Source organism: Heptranchias perlo, chromosome 31, assembly GCF_035084215.1.
Source record: "Heptranchias perlo isolate sHepPer1 chromosome 31, sHepPer1.hap1, whole genome shotgun sequence".
NCBI lineage: Eukaryota > Metazoa > Chordata > Chondrichthyes > Hexanchiformes > Hexanchidae > Heptranchias > Heptranchias perlo.
In genome coordinates this window covers 34,106,305-34,129,861 of record NC_090355.1, presented here as the reverse complement: position 1 = coordinate 34,129,861, position 23,557 = coordinate 34,106,305, and the positions used below count along the sequence as shown (strand labels likewise).

The following is a 23,557-nucleotide window of genomic DNA, read 5'->3' as shown; positions in this document are numbered from 1 at the left end:
TCTGGCCAACAAAACTGGCATAATCCAGAATTTTTTTTGTTATAGCTGCATCACGAAAAAAATTGTACGAGAATTTTAACTAAGTTCAACAACAACATTTATATAGTGCCCAAGGCGCTTCACAGCAGTGTTATCAAAGAAAATTTGACACCGAGCTACATAAGGACATATTAGGACAGATCAAAGAGGTAGGTTTTAAGGAGTGTCTTAAAGGAGGAGAGAGGGGTAGAGAGATGGAAAGGTTAAGGGAGAGAATTCTAGAGTTTAGGGCCTAGGCAGTTGAAGGCACGACTGCCAATGGTGCAGCGATGAAAATCGGGGATGCGCAAGAGGCCAGAATTAGGAGGAACGCAGAGATCGCGGAGGGTTGTAGGGCTAGAGGTCACTCAAAATGGAAGTTGGATCCTGTGCACAAGGACATCTGCATGTTATGTTATCTGCATCTTGTGTTTGTTTAAAAATTATAATATGCATACCCCTGTTCGCCTTAACAGGAGCAGACACTTGCAAATTGTGTGGCATGGCTTCTCTCATTCCATGTAGCTGCAGAGGTATTCCCAAGACCAAACATTTATTCCCTGGTTAGGTTCCGCATGTGAATTTGGAGCAGGAAGGAAAGAGAAGCTCAGCCTGCTCACATGATCTGATTGCCCTCACTCTTTTTGAGCAGTGGAGCCTTGCTCAATAGGAACACAGGAAGGAGATTCTCTGAACCCATGTGAAAGTGAAGGGAAGGGTGCAAAGCAGCTCCTGTGAGTGACACAAGGTGGAGGAAAATGTGTTTGAGCTTTCTATGTGAGCATTTGCACAACGTAAATTGTGGTAAAACCAAAGAGAAGGCTGCTGCAGCAATGATTGGTCACAAGGAACCATTCCTAAAACCAGATGTAGGATTCAGTATAACCGATTGTAAGCAGAAAACAGAAAGTTCATTTCAGTTGTTAGTCATACTATTTCACGCCCCCCCGCAGCTATAACAGCCCACTCACCTTTTCTGTTTGATACTGAATAAGGAGCTGGTCAATCTGATTTTCATTCTCCTGCAACTTCATTGACATGCGCTAAAAAATAACATAAAAATATTAAATACAATTTCTGAGATTTAAGAATCCCCATGTTTTCAATACACCTGTGCACGTTGTGCACTAACCTCCTACCCAAGGGGTTGCCAGTTTCCCTTTAATTTATTTTACATATTTAAAAAGGTATTTAAATACCTTTATATTTAAATATATATATTTAATATGTATTTAAAAATTTGTCTTTTAGGTCACAAAGACAGTCTACTTCCACCTCTAATATCATCCACCTCTGTCCCTGCCTCAGTCCATCTGCTGCTGAAACCCTCATGCATGCTTTTGTTACCACCAGCCTTGACTATTCCAATGCTCTCCTGGCTGGTCTCCCATCTTCCACCCTGCAAAAACTTGAGCTCATCCAAAACTCTGCTGCCCGTATCCTAACTCGCACCAAGTCCTGTTCACCTATCACCCCCGCTCTCGCTTACCTATATTGGCTCCCGGTCGGGGAACACCTCGATTTTAAAATTTCCTATCTCTGTAACCTCCTCCAACCCTATAAGAACTCTGCGTTCCTCCAACTCTGGCCTCGAGTACATTCCCCGCTTCCTTTGCCCCACCATTGGCGGTCATGCCTTCAGCTGCCTAGGCCCTAAGCTCTACAATTCCCACGCTAAATCTCTCTGCCTCTCTCTCCTCCTTTAAGACGCTCTTTAAAACCTACCTCTTTGACCAAGCTTTTAGCCACCTGTCCAACTTTCTCCTTCCTTGACTCGGTCTGAATTCTTGCCTTATTAAGAGCCTTGAAATATTTTATTACTAGAGGCACTACATAAATGAAAGCTGTTGTATCATACCTCAAGTGTGATCACATTCATTTTATTTTCCTTTCTAATTTTTCCCCACCCCTCCCAAAGACGTTGATTTCTCCTGTACCTCGCCCAAGTAATCAGTGCTCATGTGTGAGCCTTGACACTATTGGCAAGCTAGCTTAGCATAGGGGGCATCACAGCTGAGCCTAATTGCACTTCAGCACCAGAGACACACACATTAACTATCAGGGCAGAAACCAGGTCAGTCGTCGGCAACTTTGGACAGCTGAAAATGCAATAACGCACTGGCCCCAATATCAAAAGCACTGACATGAATTTCATTCTACCCTTCTCCTTCTTTGCCATAGTGCCATTCATTATTCCATAACTGGGGGCGTTAGGGAGGGAGGAGCAGGGCAGATAATTCTGGTCCTGGGAAGTCCAAGGACAACAGCTATCCAGATTTCTCTCCTCTGTACAGATAGTACTTAATCGTCTCACCCTTACAACAATGGTGCAGTACATTGCTGAGCCAACATGCCACAGCATTAGGGCACCCTGCATTTCCTTCTCTTCCTCCCCCTTTCTTCCTCCCCCCTCCGCCATTCCCAATAGGCAGGCATCTTGCTCTCTGGCTTCTGGCTGTTAGACAACGGCATGTCCTGGGAAGACTTGTTTTCCAAACTTCCCTTTACTCAGTAATATCCTTGTGGGGAATCATGGGCACAAAAGTTGCAGGAAGCAACATATATTAAAATATGATGTTTAGAACTGGTACCCACAAAAGTGTCAACTGTAGTCTGATTCCAGACACATTAATTTCAAATAAATATGTCTGGCTAAGAATGTAGCTTTTAGTAAAATACATTTTTAAAAAACTTCCTATATGTGCACAGTTGTTTTATATTAAAGATACTATGAATTGAAAATTTATTTTTAAATGATGGTGTTCTGGTCAAGCACCAAATAAATGTTACTGGCTTATAGTACATATTGCCAGGCTATTGCACAATGGGCCAGTTAATAACCTCACCCAAATCCCAAGGTGTTACAGCCTGCACTTTCCCCCTCCCTGCAACAAGACCAAGTGTAGTTTTCAGGTGAAGTGGGGTTAGAGGCCAGAGGATAATTGGACCAAGCCTTGCAGATATAATTCTGTCTCCATTTTAAAGTTATACATTCTGTTCTTATTTTTAAATTTCCTTTAAAAATTCTCATGGTGGAAACTGCCCACGTAAACCTGTCGTGCTGTAATTACACCCTTCCCTCAGTGACACGAAGTGCGTGCAGACACAAGATTTTTAATATGTATATTGCACTATGCACAGATTTATCTCACACACACAAGGGATTATGCAATAATGGAACTCCTGCAAAATGCATTTTATTTGACCTAATATAGCCATTGCTGATGGCACAACTCAAAACATCTCACTTCTGTGAAACAGAGAACGGTCCTGGTGATGGTCTCCCCCTCGTGAACTATACCACGAAACTGCAATCAGTCCAACTCACCGCATTTTCTGCTTCTGACTGGGCCAGCTTTTCAAGGAGTACTTCCTTTTGCTCAGACAGCCTCAAGGAATCAGTCTGTTAACAACAAATAAAAATGGAATTAAACCATGGACCTCTCAACATGGAGCATTTTCTATCCACATAGAAATACCTTAACCAAATGGTCCCATGTTCATTTCTGCCAACACTATGAACAAAATCTACTGCAACAACCATGTAAGTTCATGAATTCCTTCTTGGAATGAAATAAAAATGTTTTAGAAGAAAAATAAAAGTCATGCTGCATTACTATATAATCATTTAAAAACTGTCTGACCAACTTTCAGGTCCTCCCTATCCCACCTCCCACAAACAACTGTCTTCTCGCCGTCTGAAAATCCCCATAAGAGATTTATATGCAATAGTTGGAGACGCTGGAATCCCATATCTAACATTTTATTACAATCCTTTATGATTTCTTCCCTTATCTCTGCTCTCTTGAAGACAGTGACTTGTGCTGTTTTATGGATCTCTTGGCAGCTGCAGCCCTCTGGCACTTCACCCAAATGTCCAATCCTCCAACTGGAATCTTGGCTCTGAGTGCTGGCAGCCACTCAGTTGAGGGGAATACCACAACAGAACCTAATCTTGTCCTCAATTACATTCTAAATAAGAACATAAGAAATAGGAGGAGTAGGCCATACGGCCCCTTGAGTCTGCTCCGCCATTCAATAAGATCTTAGCTGATCTTCGACCTCAACTCCACTTTCCTGCCCGATCCCCATATCCCTTGATTCCCCTAGAGTCCAAAAATATATCAATCTCAGCCTTGAATATACTCAATTACATCCACTGCCCTCTGGGGTACAGAATTCCAAAGATTCACAACCCTCTGAGTGACGAAATTCCTCCTCCTCTCAGTCCTAAATAGTCAACCCCTTATCCTGAGACTATGCCCCTTAGTTCTAGACTCTCCAGCCAGGAGAAACAGCCTCTCAGCATCTAACCTCTCAGAATCTTATATGTTTCAATGAGAGCACCTTGCATTCTTCTAAACTCCAGAGTATAGGCCCACTCTACTTAATCTCTCCTCATAGGACAACCCTCTCATCCCAGGAATCAATCTAGTGAACCTTCGTTGCACCGCCTCTAAGGCAAGTATATCCTTCACATGGTGAGGAGACCAAAACTGTACGCAGCGCTCCAGGTGTAGTCTCACCAAAGCCCTGTACTTCCTTGCTCTTTTACTCCAACCCCCTTGCAATAAAAGCCAATTATACAGCAGACACTGGACAACAATCAGCATTGGAAACTTGGCTGATTTAATCCCTTCCTAGCCCAAGGGCCTCCTAGACCAACTTGTAGCATGATTGCCTCGTGGCAGAGATCAGCCAGCAGCAGAGAATGGAGATGAAGTTGGGACATGCCTGGTCTGTACGGCTCAGTGCTTACCTCACAGTCCAGCAGCCACAGAGCCAAAATTACATTTGAAGTTTTTTTTAAAAAGCAGTCTTGTAGCCAATTAAAAGAAACTCACTATTTCAGGCTCTGAAGGCTCATTTAAAGAAAGAGAGAAAAAGACTTGCATTTCATGACCTCAGCACTTTACAGCCAATGAAGTACTTTTGAAGTGTAGTCACTGTTGTAATGTAGGAAACGCAGCCAATTTGAGCACAGCAAAGTCCCACAAACACCAGTGTGATAATGACCAGATTATCTGTTTTAGTGATGTTGGTTGAGGGATAAATATTGGCCAGGAAACTGGGGTGTACTCCCTTGCCCTTCTTCGAAATAGTGACCATGGGATCTTTTAAGTTCACTAGAGAGGGCAGACGGGGCCTCAGTTTAACGTCTCATCCGTAAGACAGCATCTCAGACAGTGTAGCACTCCCGCAGAATTGCACTGAGGTGTCAGCATAGATTTTGTGCTCAAGTCTCTGGAGTGGGACTTGGACCTTCTGATTCAGAGGGGAGATTGCTGCCACTGAGCCACAGCTAACAATAAAGAAATAAATGTCACCTTAGATGTGGTACAAGGAGTATCAAACGATCAGAAACAATTATCTAGTCCCAAACAAAATGAAAACTGAAGAGAAAGCTTTCCTGATTGAATACAACTATGGAGCAGAATTAAAATTACCCAGGGGCTGTTAAAACCTTACCTCTTGTGTGTGCTGTTCCTTAAGTAGCTGCCGAACCACTCGATTTGTTGTGTCAAAGGTTTCCAGTTTCTGCATTAGCAATTCCTTCTGCCGTGATAGCATGTTACTTTCTGACATAGACAGCTGCTTCTCCTTAAAATATAGAAAGGATGTGAAGTTTAACCTGATGGAAAGGGGACTAGAGTTGCACATTGGAAACATGGAGGAGCAATTCATTTGATGGAAGAGGGCCACTGAAAAATTTAGTCCTCTTGCCCCTCAGGAATACAGTGGAATCATCCTCTCAGTTTTTCCCTTCCTTTGCTCCCCCACGATGACACAGTAGACGTCACAAATTTGCACAGTGAGAAAGTCACAGACCCAAGTCTGTTTCCACCTGTTTCTTGGCAAAGTCCAATAGTATACCAGTAATCAAGGTTACTGCACAGCTCTTATTGAACTATTTAACTTTTCAGGGGTAAATAATTCTCCCCCCCCCCCCAAGTCAAAATTGCTCTCTATTTATAGTTCCTCACTTTTGCCTTCAAATCCTTCCTTCGTGATCTCCAGTAATACACTTCCACATGCATTTTCTGGTGCCTTGCTTCACAATTGGCAGCCGCTCCTTCAAACCCTTCCTTCCCAGCTTTCAAAAGCTTCCTAAAAGCCACTCTCTTCAACCATCCTTTGACCAAAGCCAAACTTTCCATTCCCTCTCTCTCCTGCTTAATGTCCCTTTTTGTCCTCTGCCCCGTGGAGTGCTCAGTCATCTTCCTACACATGAGGCACTATAGAAATGTAAATCTGTAGCAGCAGTGAACACTATGATTCATAGATGAAGTAAGGTGGGAGGAAGCACGTGTGGCACATAAACACTGGCATAGACCAGTTGGGCTGAATGGCATGGGTCAGTGCTGCAAATCCTATGTAATATAGTGACAATGTGGTAAAAACATATAACAATGTTTTAGTTACATGAAGACCATTGGTCCATTTAGCCTATCCTTTCAAACCTCCTAACATGTGCCATACTGATTGTACAACTAATAGTTTTGTATCCCTCTTCCTAATTCACACACTATTTTGTTTTAAAAAAAATCCTGCCAATGTTTTCTGTTTCACCACCCTGCTGTTAACCAGTTTAACAATAATATGACCCTCTTACTAAAAAGAAATTGCCTAAATTCCCTACTTTCCTTTGACAACCTTAGCTTTAAATTGTGAATCCTGCACCCAACAGAAGAACTTTCCTGGTTCCAAATTCTCCATAAGTATGAAAATCAAAGACCTCAATCAAGTCACCCCTCACCCTCCTCTTCTCCAAGGTAAAGTCTCAGGGTAGACGATCTTCCTCATTAGTCAGCCCTCTAAGTTCAAAAGTCATCTTTTTAACTCTCCTCTGGGCTCCCTCCAATAATTCTATATATTTCTTGCAATATGAAAAGTAAAACACCACACAAAGTACTCCAGATGCAGCCTCACCAATGCCTGACACAACTTTATCACCACCTCCTTCAGCTCAAAAGTCACACCCTTAGTTATACATTTTACTTTCTTTCTTCACTGACTGCAAACACTGAACACATTCACTTTCCTATTGTTGGGTTAGTGGAAAGCTGATCAGGTAGCTTGCCCATTCTTGTCTCCATAAAGTAAGCAAATGATTGGACTTCGACAATCTTGAAGCTGCACCCAATGATCCAGTCTCCCAGGAATACTCTCCGCTCAGTCAGTGAGAGGGTTAGCAGTGGTCTTGTTGTAACTGGGCGCTTTTCAGGACCATCCTAACAATACTGAGAGGTCAAGACTTACAACATTTCAATCCTCTTGGACTACAAGAGGCAAGAACTCCTGGGTGATCACTGAACCAGCAGGTTCAACTTAGAACTCACCAACAAAAATAGCTGCTGACATTCCCCCTCTGCTCTGCTCCCTCCCTTAGCCCCAACCTCAAGATAGACTTGGTGTCATGTGTTTCAGAAATTTCTAGAAAGGACTGTTCTAGCAGTGAACTCCTATTAAACAAACAATTTAAGTAAAAACAGAAATTCACAGGAAGTAAATCAACGTGTGACAAGAGAAAGCAAGGTTAGCCAGCCTATTCACATGAAGGATCATGACCAAAACATTAGCCTTTTTTTCCAGCATTTTTATTTCAGATACTCAGCATTTGCAGTTCCCCATTAGCAGTATGGGGCGTGCCGGGGAGAGACTTTAATTTTTTTTTAAAAAAAGACTGCAAAGTGCAAGATAGAAGGTAAAAGGAAAATGACACTCACCATGCGCAGCTTACAGATGGTACTGCGCAGAGCTGCCACCTGTTTGGCTGCAGCTGCTCCATCGATCTCGGCCTCAACCAGCTTTTTCAACAAGGTGTCCTTATCTTGCCGCCAGCACTTCTTTGCCAAGCTGCGAACAACACCGACATGCATTTTGATAATGCTCGTCATATGCTGGAAGATGTCTTGAAGTGTATTATGTTAAGGAGGACAAAACAGTGGATACCAAGCAGGATGGGAAAAGGGGAAAAATGGAGAGGGTTAGGTGAGCATGATTAAACAGAAAGGTTTCTGAAATCGGGGAGGGAGATGGCAAAGTGGAGAAAACTGGGCAGAAGGCATGAGTGTAGCAGCTGAGTGAGTAGCTACTAACTGAGGAGAAGCCCACTGTTGGAGGAGCACAGGGCGAATGCAGTGATACAAGGCAGGAACATAAGGTGGGGCAAGATGAGGGGACTGAAAGCAAGGATTTTGAAGTCATGATGGCAAGTGGAGGCAGTGCAGTTTGGAAAGGACAGGGCTTATGAGTGTGTGGGATTTTGTGTAACGAGGTTGTGGGTAACAGCATTTTGGATGGGTTGAAGCTGGGGGAGGGTTGAGGCAAGGAGGCTGGAGAGGAGAGTCAGAGAAGTCAAGCCTTGAGGTAAGAAAAGCATGAGCTATTTTTCTGGGGGGGGGGTGGGGGCGGGGGTGGAGAATAGGTGGTACAGAACACAACGTAAGAACGTACAGGATCAGGAAAGACCATTGCGGCCCATCTGGATACCTCCAGTGTCGAGGAGATAGCAAATCTTATGATCTGTCATACTCCTTTATTCTCCATATACACATTCAACTCTCTCTATAAACACGATCAGAAATGTATACAGTACTCCAAGTGTGGCTGTTATCAACACTTCACAAACTCAATTACTTCCTAAGTTTTGTCGTCGTCATACAGCCCAAGATCCTAGTTGCCCATTTTTCTGCTGCACGCAACACTGATAGCTTCAGCAATCTATCCATTAGTATCCCCAAATCTATGCCATGTGGAGTACCATTTAGCTTATATTGCCCATGTTTATTATCCTTTCCCAATATTATTTTGTATTTGTCCATATTAGATGACATTTGCCATTCATCAGCCAATCCATCCCGTTCCTTCTGTATTTGAACAGCCTGTTCCCTACTGTTTGCAGTCCCTCCCAATTTGGTATCATCTGCAAATTTGTGCAGTTTCGTTTCTGACCCCACTCCCAAGTCATTGACATACATTGTAAATAGCAACAGCACTGATCCCCGAAGCACCCAAGCTACTCACCTACTTCCGTGCTGAACAAGCTCCACATACAACCACCCTGTGCTTCCTTAGCTTCAGCCAAACGCTCCACCTATGCCATTGCCTGCCAACCTTAGGCACCAACCTTGTGATACTGTCTGAAAAGCTTTGCTGAAATCTAATTAAACAATATCCACTTGAATTCCCCAAGTCTACAAGGTTTGTTATCCCCTCAAAGTACTCCACGATCCACATCAAGCATGATTTGCCGCCCATAACACCATGTTGGCTCTCAGTTCTGTTTTTCTTCCAATTTATCATTCATTCCTTCAAATGGGAAAGAAATTCAGGTGTGATGTAAAATAAGCTGCCAATTCGCTATTGCCCATTTCATGCTTTTGCTGAAAACCAATTCTCCCCCCCAATTTTTTCATGTTGGGTGGCTCAGTAGTTCAGCAATTACACCATTAGCCTTCCAACCACATGATCAGAACTCTAGCCTACCGAACCAACAATCCTCCCGGCCCCCCACTCAAGACAACAAATACATTTTATCAGTTCTTAGCTGGGCTGGTAAGTTATCCACCTTGTTATAATGGATTGTGTCAGCCAGGGAGTCGCCCTAATCTATTCTGTCCTACTACAAATATAACTCCTGTTTCATCAGGGTAACATGCACGGCCAGGAGTGCCTGTCCTTCCAGTGAGGCAGGTTGTGTGAAGGAGGAGTGTTAGCAGAAGACAAGGAGAAAATTAGCTATAAATTTTGTACCAGGAAACATCTGAATCCTCTTTCATCATCTCAATGTTCCTTTGAAGCAGCTCGTTCTTCTGCTCAGTAAGAGCCAACTCCTTGGTGACTTCAGCTAATTCCTCCTCTTTCTCTTCAATCAACCACTTGGACACATTCAGCTCCTCCTCTCGCTGTTCCAACAGGTGATTTTTCTTCCTCAGTTCAACCTACAAAAGCAATTACCACAATTAGGATTCTCTTGCAAGCCTTTCCCTCAAGTGGGAATGACGAGAAAAGTGACAAAGATCATTTGAGGCCTCGGGGGAATAAGTTATGAAAAAGACTAACAGGCGACAGCTTATTTTTGCTGCAGAAAAGAGAAATTGGAGAGCGGAGGTTTACCTTCGTTGCCCCTCCCCACAGGATAACAAGTAAGAGGAGCATTTCTGAGTCTGTTGACAGCTATAAAAAGGAACTTAATAAATCAGTCAAGAAAGGAGATTGAAGGTAGATCTGTTTGATTCAAGTAGGGGCTAGAGTATAGAGATTTCCAGTTGGGCAGTGAAGACTCAACAGAATTCTGCTCCTATAATTAACTCTTGCTTCGGAGTCAGAAGGTCACGGTTTCAACCCCTACTCTTGAATACATAATCTAGGTTGATTCTCCAGTGCAGTATTGAAGAAGTGCCGTCCATCAGATGAGGCATTAAACTTGACTGCCTGTTCCAATTTACATTAAAGATCACGTGGCACTATTTAAAGAACAGATAATTCTACTGGTGTCCTGGACAACATTCCCCCCCTCAAGCAACAAGACTAAAAACAAATGAACTGGTCATTCATCACATTTGATGTTGTATGTTAAATGGCTGCCTTCATAAAAGTGACTGCACTTCAAAGTAATTCATTTTGTGAAGCACTGAGATGCTTTGGAGGGATGCAATAAGGCACTACATAAGCCTTTCTTTGAAACTTCACTGGGCTCAAAGGTGTGAAGGAGCTGAATTAATAGAGTTGATGGTATATTACTCAATTTAGCATCGTCCCTTGACCTGTGCTCCTCCAAGTCTGGCCTCTTGCAAACCCCAAATGTTCTTTGCTCCATCATTAGCGGCCGTGCCTTTAGCTGCTTAGGTCCTAAGCTCTGGATTCACTCTCAACCGTTCCGCCTCTCTACCTCCCTCTCCTCCTTCAAGACGCTCCTTAAAACCTACCTCTTCGGCCAAGCTTTTGGTTTTGTGTCCCAATGTCTCCTTACGTGGCTCGGTGTCAAATTTTTTTTGATAATTGCTCTTGTGAAACACCTTGGGACGTTTTACTACGTTAAAGGTGTTATATAAATGCAAGCTGTTGTGCTAAATCTTACTTCATTTTTTAGCGATCCCACTTGGTTCATGAGACAGTCGATTTTCTTCTCATACTGATTCATCTTCCCATGTACAGCCTCCTCATCCTCTGTGGAGAGGTCACTCAAGTGAAGTGTTGAATGGAATTTCTCAGTGTCAACAGGAGTTATATCTAGTCGATGGGTTGGGCCCTGGAACAGAAATAGCATGACAGCAATTATTACCTATAGTTTTCAATTACCAGCCCCCATGTCTGATACATGAACAAATGAAACCATACTGGCAGATGGATGAATTTATTACTCATCTCTGGGACAGATATTCCGTTAAAAGCTGCGAGGCCATGGAAATGTAATATTCTTTTAAAAGCAAAGAATTAGCTCAGCCTGAAGCCAGATCTGTGCCTCCTCCAAGATCCCACCAGGTTTATCACCCCTCCTCCTGAAGGCATTGATTTCATTTTGGCGTGTGATTCTACAAGCACCCTGCACTACCCAGCCTAAGTGGCCAATCTTCACGGCAGTCTAGACAGTGTTAGTAGGGCTATTCTACTGCAGGGGTGCCACAGCTAAATCCAATCCTATCTTCACCCAAAGTCTACCCATGTGCACTTCCAGTAGGATTCACAGACACTGATCAAGAATGGGAACCATGGCCAATTTTCCCCTCCACATTCAGAGGTCAATTGTTGCTAGCTCAGCACGGATCATCCTGGTCTTTATGGCTCAGCTATTCACTGGCTTAACCACCAAGGTCATTAGGAGAGCCAATTCTTTTGTTGGTAAAATTACTTTTTCCAAATTCTTATTCTCCTCCCTCTGTCCCACTCAGTTTCCATGGTACCAGATATGAACTTCTCCCAGTACTGCTGTGTTACTGAGCTCTCACGGATGTGTATGTGGGTGAACTTAGGTTTGGACTCAGCTGTGGTGCATCTGCAGTGAATTAGCCGATTAACACCATCTAGTGGCCTGAAGTGACTCCTCAGATTTTATCTGTATCCCTGAGAGAGAAGTGATTCAGCATCTCCTACCAAATGAAATCTGGAACTGACTGTATAGCAATTCAAAGCCACAGGCCAGCAGGAGTTCATTGCACAGTACAAGGGCATACAAATGCAGACTGCCATTAGCCTATCCCAATCTATTGTATGTGTATGTATATGTATATGTATATGTCTGTATATACACACACTTGAGGCAGACTTTTGAAATATTGTTTGCTTACTAGAAGAGGGAGAGGCTTTGTTTTGAATGGTGTGGGAAACTAAGTGGGCCAGTGATAGGAGCAGAGAAATACTTATACGCAATTACATTAAAACACTTCAATTCTAGAAGCTTTCCAAATCGTGTAAAATGCAAATCACAGCAAACGATTTACTAAACAGTTCATTCAGGTTAAAAAGACTCCATGCACTCTTTTTAAAAGCAGGTTTGACACCGTACTGCAGTTAATACTCCATGTGGTGTTAAACCCAATGGCCTTTTCCAGGGGCTCTCCGCCTGTTCCTCTTTGGAGTCAGAGTGACACCAGACTTATACGATTGCTTTTGTGTCACTCAGCATCACAGCTGAGCCCAAACTATAGTATAACTGCATCCTTAATACAAAAAAACAAATGTGCCCAAAGAATCTTTGGTACAAACCTCCCATTTGTAGCCAACATCCCTTATTGATGTTTTGCCTGGTGGAATCCATGGGGCTTTGGTCTTTACCTTGCTGGTTGCTCGTAGGTTCCCACATTCCCATGCTCCTTTCAGCTTTTGCTACACATTAAAAAGAAAAACAAAGTTAAATGGTGCAGTAAATTATCTCATTGTAACAGAGGACATTATGTCAAGGAACAATCCTTTGGAAACAGCAGTCTGCCGGTGCAGTTATTGGCTTGAATAAACTGCATCTTGGTGCAGACATGAAACTACAATTGTCATTGGAAGTAACAATGGAGTGATGAATAATGGCTTAAGTAAAAGAAATAAAATTTCTGTTCATTAAATTAATAATAATGCATTTTAGAAAAATATGAAGGTGAAGCAGCCCCACTCCAATGTGCCTGTTGATGGCTGAGGTGAACAGAAATCACACATCCTAGTGACACCGATTTATTCACAAATGGGCACTCCTCCTGGCCAGGGTATGGTATGTGGCAGCAAGGGAGCTGAGGAAGGAAAAAAACTGCAGTGAGGATAGAGACGGGGTGGGGGTGGGGAACAAGCCTCTCCTTACGCTCACTCAACCTTCTTCCAAACTGTGGGGTGGGGGGAGAAAAGAAAGAAAGAGAGAGAAACACAAGTGGGGGAAGAATGCAAGCGCAAAAGACAGCGAGTGAGAGACACAGACTGATTTCTTTTTAAACAAGAGCTGAGTGATCAAGTGATTACCTGGACTTTCTTTGTTGGCTTTGGACTCTTTTTAACATGGACATGGACAGGAGTCGTTTCATCGACGTGAACATGGAGCAGAGGAGAGGTTCTAGTTTTCATTTCTCTTCTCAGCTGATCCGAGGGAATATAAAGAATCAGATTACTTTTGCCTCATCTTATAAGTCCTCTCAATCCTTAGAAGGGAAAGGTTTACAAGATAGCACAATGCACTTCCACCTTGAGGACTCTCAGTTGAATTCAGCTCGTAATAATGGCATTGACAGCGATACACAATCAGTAAAGATGGTTTCCTTCTTAACCCCACAAGGATCAAGTTGCTCCGAACCAACTCACAGGTCGATACAAACCACCAACCCACTCTAAAGTCACTTGGGCTGCCCCAGGGCTCTCACATCCATCCCCAAAACATCCTCTTGAAGTATCTAAGGAAGCAGATTCCAAACATTGGCCTCCACACACCATATACTTTAGGAACATAAGAACAGGAGTCAATCATGGCTGATCTGTGTCTTAACTCCACTACCTGCCATTGATCCATATCCCTTGATACCCCTACCCAAAAATAAAAAAATCAATCTATCTCAGTCTTGAAACTTTGAATTGACCCAGCATTCACAGCCTTGTGCAGGGGGAGTGTTCCAGATTTCCACTACCTTGTGTGTGAAAAAGTGCTTCCTGATTTCTTTCCTGAATGATCCAGCTCTAATTTTAAGATTGTGCACCCTTGTTCTGGATTCCCCCACCAGAGGAAATAGTTTCTCTGTATCTACCCTATCAGCCCTCAATATTCTATACTCAAGAATACAAGCCAAGTTTTGCGCTACCTTTCCTCATAATTTAACCTTTTTAGCCCTGATATCATTCTGGTGAATCTGCACCCTCCAAGGACAATATATCCTTCCCGAGGTGCGGTGCCCAGAAATGAACGCAGTACTTCAGATGTGGTCTGACCAAAGCTTTGTACAACTGAAGCATAACTTCCTCCCCTTTGTATTCTAGCCCCCTTGAGAATTATATTTATGTAACAACCAAATATTAAAAATCTTGCATCTAATCATGCATTTCCTAGCAACTTCTTTCATCATAAATTCTTATATCCACACTTATAATGGAAACTGCCTACGTAAACTTTTCATGCTGTAATTATACCCTCCCACCAGTTATGATGCTGCACTGCCTGTTTTGTATCTTCTAGTTCCTCTGACATTTCTCTGCAGTACAGGCTATGTTCCATCCAACTCTACTTCTGCTATTTAACTATGGATGCAATGGAATGTCACAAAAATAACAGAATGTATGTCCAATTAACCGCTGCCCTCTAATCCTGCTGTACCTGAAGACTGCATTTGGTCTCGAATCCTTATGTGCATTGTCACAGATTGACTAGTTCTTCAAAAACAAGTTTACAAAAAAAAATTCCTGTTGGTTTTTTAGGACCTTGAAATATCCTGACCTTTTCTCCAGAGCAGAAATCAAGCAATTTGCCTTTAATAAAAACAGAAAGTGCTGGAAACACTCAGCAGGTCAGGCAGTATCTGTGGCGAGAAAAACAGAGTTGACGTTTCAGGTCAATGACCTTTCATCAGAATTTGCCTTTAACTGTCTTTAAGATGTACCTATTTAGACCACTCCTTCACAGAAAGTACTTTAGTAGTGGCCTTAAAGAATGATACTGGGGCTTGGAGGGTTAAATTATGAGGATTGGTTGCATCAACTTGGCTTGTATTCTCTTGAGTATAGAATATTGAGGGGTGGCAGGTTAGATACAGAGAAACTATTTCCTCTGGTAGGGGAATCAAGAGCAAGAGGACGTGATAAAATTACAGCTAGGCCATTCAGGAGTGAAATCAGGAAGCACTTTTTCATACAAAGAATAGTAGAAACCTGGAACTCTCTATCCAAAAGGCAGTGGATGCTGGGGGTCAACTGGAGCTTTCAAGACTGAGATAGATTTTTGTTAGGTAATGGTATCAAGGGAAATGGAGCAAAGGCAGGTAAATGGAGTTGAGGTGCAGATCAGTCATGGTCTAATCGAAGAGTGGAGCAGGCTCGAGGGGCCGAATGGCCTACTCCTGTTCCTAATGTTCATAACAGGCCAGGTTAGCAGCATTACAACAGTGCTCTAGAACACAGACTACACCTGGGTTCATAAAATGAAAGGACATTTAATAAAAGCTTAACTTGAACTAAAAGTCTTTCGTTGATTACATTATTTTTTCCAGGTGCTGTTGGTAAGGGAAATATTTTAGACTGAAATGACTTTGTTTCCCTTCAAAATTTTATTTTTTAAATTGTGACTTAAGCCAAAAACCTGTGGAAGAGAATTTACAATCCATCTCTAACATTGATCATAATTCATTTCTCGTTGCTGCTTGTGTTAACTAATCACGAAGATAGCCCATAACACAGTGGCCTTCATAACTTTGAAATCATGTGACTGAGCTGCAAAGGCAGCAGCACTTTGCATACAGTAAGATACCACAATCAGCGATGAGATAAATGGCCAGTTAATGTATTTTTGCCGATGCTAGTTGAGGGAGAAATGTTGGGAAACACTGGGATAACCTTCGAATAGTGCCATGAAATCTTTAATATCCACCTGAACCAGTAAAACAAGCATATGCGGCCTCAGTTCAACCTATCATCCAAAGGACGGCACCTCTGACAATGCAGCTCTCCCTCAGTACTGCACTGAAGTATTAGCCAAGATTATGTGCTTAATTCTGGAGAATAGATGACTTCACACATGCAACAACTGTGATAACTTTACTCCTAGCAAAACATTTTAGCCCTGTCTATTTCAGAGTAAAAAACTGCAATGAATTCTAATCTTCTTCACATATTAATATATTGTTTACAATATACACTGGGCATTAAGCACCGAGCACCTTGTGAAACGTCAACCACAGAAATTCAGCGAAGTCAACACACAAAAACCAAGCAGTAAAGAAAAAGACGCCTGTGATTATACAAACAGGTTCTAGCTCAACCTGTGCTGTAGGGAAATAATCATAGAATCACAGAAAGGTTGAAGCACAGAAGGAGGCCTTCGAATCCATGCCGGCTCTATGCAAGAGCAATCCAGCTAGTCCCACTCCCGCACCTTATCCCCGTAGCCCTGCAAATTTTTTCCTTTCATGTGCTTATCCAGTTCCCTTTTGAAGGCCATGATTGAATCTGCCTCCACCACCCCCTCTGACAGTGCATTCCGGATCCTAACCACTCGCTGTGTAAAAGTTTTTCCTCATGTCACCTTTGGCTCTTTTGCCAATCACCTTAATTCTATGTCCTCTGGTTCTTTACCCTTCTGCCAATGGGAACAGTTTCTCTATCTATTCTGTCTAGACCCTTCATGATTTTGAATACCTCTATCAAATCTCCTCTCATCCTTCTCTGCTCAAATGAAAACAACCCGAGCTTCTCCAGTCTATCAACGTAACTGAAGTCCCTCATCCCTGGAATCATTCTAGTAAATCTCTTCTGCACCCTCTCTAAGGCCTTCACATCTTTCCTAAAGTGCGGTGCCTAGAACTGGAGACAATACTCCAGCAGTGGCCGAACCAGTGTTGTATAAAGGTTCATCACGACTTCCTTGCTTTTGTACTCTATGCCTCTATTTATAAAGCCCAGGATCCCGTATGCTTTATTAAATCGCTTTCTCAACCTGCCCTGCCACCTTCAACAATCTGTGTACATGTACCCCCAGATCTCTGTTCCTGTTTTAGAATTGTGCCCTTTAGTTTATATTTCCTCTCCTCATTCTTCCTACCAAAATGCATCACCTCGCGTTTTTCTGCAATTAAATTTCATCTGCCACCAGTCTGCCCATGCCACCAGCCTGTCTATATCCTCTTAAAGTCTATCACTATCCTCCTCACTGTTCACCATCCTTCCAAGTTTTGTGTCATCTGCAAATTTGGAAATTTTGCCCTGTACAGCCAAGTCAAGTCAGTAATACATATCAAGAAAAGCAGTGGTCCTAGTACCGACCCCTGGGGAACACCACTATACACCTCCCTCCAGTCCGAAAAACAACCGTTCATCACTACTCTCTGTTTCCTGTCCCTTAGCCAATTCTGTATCCATGCTGCTACTGCTCCTTTTATTCCAATGGGTTTCAATCTTGATGACAAGCCTATAATGCGGCACTTTATCAAACACCTTTTGAAAGTCCATATCCATCACATCAACTGCATTGCCCAAGTAATCAATCCACACTTGCCCAAGTGACTACTAATTCTGTCCCGGATTATCAAATTTGTTCAAATTTTTTGAACAAGGATGTAACATTTGCAATTCTCCAGTCCTCTAGCGCTACCCCAGATCTAAGAATTTAATAATGATTAGGGAAAGTGATTTGTTGCAGCAAGTGATGCCATTATTCAGATCCTAGCACTTTTATTATCTACAGGAGCTCTCTATTGCAAAATTGGACCATCCCCCAGCAAGTGTAAAGTTTGCCAGATGTCTTGCTGCACCAAATCATTTGCCAACAGGAACTCACTTCACTTTCACACTCAATAATCTGCCAGCAACACATTTGTGTGGATACATCATAGATTCAAGGTCATAAAGCAGGAGCACTTAATATTGTACTGAATTCATTTTAAATGATACCTCAAGAGAGGCATACATTACAGTTCAGTCTAAAATAGTCTTACAACATTATGGGAACCACTTCTTCTCAACATCAAAAACACACAATCTCAAATATTATACACCCTGCAAGCAACACTTCATTGTAATAGTGAGATTGGCATTATTGCCACAGATAAATAGATTAGTTGCAACACCTTGTTGCCAATGAAGTAAATCTGAATTTTTGCTCTCAAAAACACACAGCTTTACATCTAATGCACAATCACAAGTTCACCAATACTTAAACGTATTATAAAATATTAAACAATTTTCTTTCCTCCCATGCAAAACATTTCATTCAAAGCAAACAGGTGGCAAAGTCCTGAAAGAGTACAAGTTATCTCAGGTCTTCTTAATGCTACATATTATTCTTAACTGTAGCATTTTTTGTATGGAGTTATACTGTATGACAACTCAAGGCTCCTGGGAATCATACAGCTTTTAGGGAACTCAGTAGTTCACCCAAATTATACTCTCATCTTTGTACTGAGTCACACCCAAAAACAATTTGCATCTATGCAAGAGTTCCAATATAACACATGCTTGAAATGAAGGTTAATCCAAACCTGGCTGGGGAGGTGCCCTGTTTAGCTAGCTGTGGAATGTCTCTGACACTCTCCTCCAGGACTTGAGCACATAATCTAAGCTGACACTCCAGTGCAGTACCGAGGGAGTGCTACACTGTCAGAGGTGCCATCCTTTGGAAACATTGTCAGAGGACCCGTCTACCTGTTCCGATGAGTGGCTGAGCTGGCTTTGTCCAACTGGGCGAGGTGGTCGAACTCAAGATTTGGCCGACTGGGAACTGGGGAACGCTGACATACCTCATCCGAAGTCCGAGCCGGGAAACGTACGGACTCGTACGAGGGGACCTGGATGCCGAAGACATGCGACGGAGGTCCCTGGGAGCGAAATGGGAAGCGAGTCCTCAAAACGACTGAGGATGGGAATCATGGCCCCTCCCTCCTCCTCTTAATGACTCCACCACCAGTTCCGATGGATGTAAAAGATTCCCTTGGCACCATTGGGGGGGGGGGGAACAGTAGGGGAGTTCCTCCTGGTGTCCTGGCCAAAGTTCATCCCTCAACCAAAGAACACTACCCAAAACAGATTAACCAACCATTCATCTCATTTGGCTGCTTGTGGGATCTTGCTATGCACAAAATGGCTGCCACCTTTCATCTCCCCTCCCCCTCCTACATAACAACGGTCGCTTCTCCCCATCCCCCTTTTTTTTTCTGGGAAGCGTTTTCATTGGATGTGAAGCGCTTTGAGACGTGTCCAAACAAACGCAGAGTTTGCTGCGCCTTCTCCTACTCTGGCCCAGGCCCGGTTGCGGTTGCGGGTTGCGGTGTCTCCGCTCCTCACCATGCGAAGCGCCGCTTTCCATCAGCCGGTCGAGGCGGTTGGTTTGAGCTCGCGGCTTCTCCCAACTTCCGGCAGCCCATCACTTCCGGACGCGCTTTCCCCTCAGCCGGTTGGAGCATTCAAATCGCCTCAACGGCTCTTCCCCGGTTCCGATTGGCTGCACTCCGCTTGACCCCCCCCCCCTCCTGCTTAAAAAAAATGATTGTCAACCGTTTGCTGTTCTCTTCCGGGTTATGCTTGCTGCTGGATTACCATGGAAACCAAACCAACTTACTTATGGACACCTGTCACCTTGCAGGCTGGCCGGCTCTTTCTCCACAACCCAAGAGACGTGACACTGACCTGGTGACCAGGGATGTGGCAATAGTTGAGAGTGAAAGAAGAAAGGAACTTTAATTCTCCATCCCACTCTTGACCTCGGCCTCATACTCTGTTCCAATGAAGCTCAACCCAAGCTCGAGGGACAGCACCTCATCTTTCGATCAGGCCGCAACACCGATCTCAACATACTTCAAGTCATGACCACCGCTCCCATTTTCACGGACGGCAGGCGCTGGTTACCGTTTACACCTCCTCTGGACCCATCTTTCGTTTCTTTACAGCAACAACTTGCATTTGTATAGCGCCTTTAACGTAATAAGACGTCCCAAGGCGCTTCACAGGAGCGTTAACGAGCAAAAATTTGACACCGAGCCACGTAAGGAGATATTTAGACAGGTGACCAAAAGCTTGGTCAAAGAGGTAGGTTTTAAGGAGCATCTTAAAGGAGAGAGTTATAAAAAGGCAGAGCGGTTTAGGGAGGGAATTCAAGAGCTTAGGCAGCTGTAGGCACAGCCGCCAATGGTGGAGCTATTAAAATCAAGGATGCGCAAGAGGCAAGAATTGGAGTAGTGCAGAGATCTCGGAGGGTTATAGGGCTGGAGGAGGTTAGAGAAATAGGGAGAGTCGAGGCCATGGAGGGATTTGAACACAAGAATGAGAATTTTAAAATCGAGGCATTCCCGGACCGGGAGCCAATGTAGGTCAGTGAGCACAAGGGGTGATAGGTGAACTGGACTTGGTGCGAGTTAGGATACCGGCAGCAGAGTTTTGGATGAGCTCAAGTTTATGGAGGGATTACTTGTCCCATTACCACCCCCTTTTGCCTTGCACCATCATCCCTTTTGTCATTTACACTCCTGCCCTCCACCCTATCACAGACCTTTCCCATTGTTCTCTGCCCCCACTCCTTTCCTTTGCTCTGTACTTGCTTATAAACTGTGAAATCTCGAACTTCTTATGAAAGGTCATTGACTTGAAATGTTAACTCTCTTTCTCTCTCTGTATATGCTGCCTGACTTGCTGAGTGTTTCCAGCATTTTCTGTTTATTATAAAAGAACTTGCCTTTCACAACCTCAGGATGTCCCGAAGCACTTCATGGCCTATGAATTACTTTGAAGTGTAGTCATGTTGTTATGTGGACGACAGGGCAGCCAATCTGCACACAGCAAGGTCCCACAAACAGCTATGAAAGAAATGACCAGTTAATCTTCGGCAGGACCTCTCAAACCTGCGACCTCCATCACCTAGGACATGGGCAGCAGGTGCGTGGGAACACCATCACCTCCAAAGTCCCCTCCAAGTCACACTCCGTCCCGCCTTGGACATATATCGGCCGTTCCTTCATCGTCACTGGGTCAAAGTCCTGAAACACTCTACAGAACAGCACTGTGGGAGTACCTTAACCATACGGACTGCAGCGGTTCAAGGCGGCAATCCACCACCGCCTTCTCAAGGGATGGGCAATAAATGCCGGCCTTGCCAGCTACGCCCTTATCCCGTAAATGAATTTTAAAAAAATGTTTTGGTGGTGTTGGTTGAGGGATGAATGTTGGCCAAGACAGCAGGAGAACTCCCTGCTTTTCTTTGGAAAGTTGCCATGGGATCTTTTCGGCCATCTCAACAGGAAAATGGGGTCTTGGTTTAACGATTCATCTGAAACAGTGATAGTAGAATGATAATACTATACGTTCAGTGATCCAACCATTCGAAACAACAACAATAACAGCTTGCATTGGATATAGAAACTTTAATGTAGAAATAATCCCTAGGCGCTTCACAGAGGCGAAATGGACGGCAAGCCAAAGGAGATATTAGGAGGGGTGGACAAAAGCTTAGTCAAAGAGGTGGGTTTCAAGGAGGAGAGGGAGCTGTTTGCTGAGTTTAGGGTATGACAGGGTGATCTTGAACATTGGAAAACTGCCATGTTGCATCCTTGGAATGGAAAGACACAAATCCAATTCCTTCTCTGCTCAAGTGAGGCATACTGAACGTGGAAGGCACCAAGGCAGAGACTGTCACACCTTCTTGTGGTGGTAGAGCAATGGGGATGCCATCACACAGTGTCACACACCTCCTAGGCCATTCATATGATCTTAGTTCATCCATCCAGAAATAACATACAGACCCCTCATCACAACGGCAACTTTTTCTTAATCGTTTCCAAAGTTTTGGCTTTACTAACTGACCCAGTAGTCCAGGCCATGTGTTTATTACTCTTTGTGTAAAGAATTTCCTGATTTCAGTCCTAAATTTGCCTATGACTAGTATGAGCCAGTGCCCCCTTGTCTTACTAGCGCTGTTTAATTTGGAGTACTGTTGTGGATCTACCTTCAGTCTTTTTACTATCAGCAACAACTTGCATTTATATAGCGCCTTTAACATAGTAAAACGTCCCAAGGCATTTCATGGGAGTGTTATCAAACAAAATTTAACACCAAGACACATAAGGAGATATTAGGACAGGTGACCAAAACCTTGGCCAAATGAGGAGCGTCTTAAAGGAGAAGAGAGAGGCAGACAGGTTCAGGGAGGGAATTCCAGAGCTTAGGGCCTCGGCCGCCAATGGTGGAGTGATGAAAATCAGGGATGCGTACGAGGCCAGAATTGGAGGAGTGCAGAGATCTCGGAGGGCTTATATCTCTATAGGGTCACCTCCATTCAGGGCTAAAAACCCCAAGTTTTTCCAGTCATTACTTAATCTTTGACGCCAAGGTTGCGTCTTGTGGCTCTTCTTGACATTCCTTCCGGCTCTTGAATGTCCTCCTTGTATCTGAATGACCAGAACTGGACACAGTAGTCAAGATGTAGTCTGATAAGAACATTATACTGTTTAAATACAATTCCTTCTGACCTTGTACTCTACTGAGGTGGACATATCATTGTATTTGCTTTGTTGTTTGCTGTTCTCCAGTGACCGAACTCATTGAGTGTTAAGTTTACTAGTACCATAGCTATTTCAACACCATTATGGAGCACTTTTACAGCACTCAAGATGGTTCAATGGGTGTTGGCAGCCAAATGTAGCTTCACCAATTGTCATTCTTGGAATACCCTATTTAATTATGTAGGCACCCAAGCCCTCATCCTGTTAAGAACATAAACAGGAGCAGGCCATACGGCCCCTCAAGCCTGCTCCACCATTCAATAAGATCATGGCTGATCTTCAACCTCAACTCCACTTTCCCGCCCGATCCCCATATCCCCTGATTTCCTTAGAGTCCAAAAATCTATCGATTTCAATCTTGAATGTACTCAACGAGTGAGCATCCACAGCCCTCTGGGGTAGAGAATTCCAAAGATTCACAACCCTCAGTGAAGAAATGCCTCCTCATCTCAGTCCTAAATATCCGACCCCTTATCCTGATACTATGTCCCCTGGTTCTAAACTCTCCAGCCAGGGGCAACAGCCTTTTAGAATCTTATGCTTTTCAATGAGATCACCTCTCATTCTTCTAAACTCCAGAGAGTATAGGCCCATTCTACTCAATCTTTCCTCATAGGACAACCCTCTCATCCCAGAAATTAATCTAGTGAACCCTTGTTGCATTGCCTCCAAGACAAGTATATCTTTCCTTAGGTAAGGAGACCAAAACTGCACACAGTACTCCAGGTGTAGTCTCACCAAAGCCCTGTACAATTGCAGCAAGACTTCCTTACTCTTGTACTCCAATCCCCTTGCAATAAAGGCCAAAATACCATTTACCTTCCTAATTGCTTGCTGTACCTGCATGTTAACTTTCTGTGTTTCGTGTATAAGGACACCCA

The 23,557-nt window shown here is 43.4% G+C and overlaps 1 protein-coding gene across 3 annotated transcripts in view; it reads right to left on the bottom strand.

Annotated features, from left to right (window-relative positions):
* odf2a (outer dense fiber of sperm tails 2a) overlaps window positions 1–19,542 on the bottom strand; it is a 57,309-nt gene extending 37,767 nt beyond the window's left edge. For all 3 annotated transcript variants that reach the window (XM_067969945.1, XM_067969943.1, XM_067969944.1), the window contains exons 1-9: window positions 19,471–19,542; window positions 13,462–13,575; window positions 12,727–12,846; window positions 11,102–11,272; window positions 9,775–9,962; window positions 7,746–7,875; window positions 5,488–5,619; window positions 3,347–3,421; window positions 990–1,061 (exon numbers count right to left, since the gene is read on the bottom strand). In XM_067969945.1, coding sequence (XP_067826046.1) covers window positions 990–1,061; window positions 3,347–3,421; window positions 5,488–5,619; window positions 7,746–7,875; window positions 9,775–9,962; window positions 11,102–11,272; window positions 12,727–12,846; window positions 13,462–13,575; window positions 19,471–19,473 — 1,005 coding nt within the window. In that variant the 5' untranslated portion in view covers window positions 19,474–19,542. The remainder of the gene's footprint in view (window positions 1–989; window positions 1,062–3,346; window positions 3,422–5,487; window positions 5,620–7,745; window positions 7,876–9,774; window positions 9,963–11,101; window positions 11,273–12,726; window positions 12,847–13,461; window positions 13,576–19,470) is intronic.
* Between the last annotated feature and the right edge of the window lie 4,015 nt (window positions 19,543–23,557).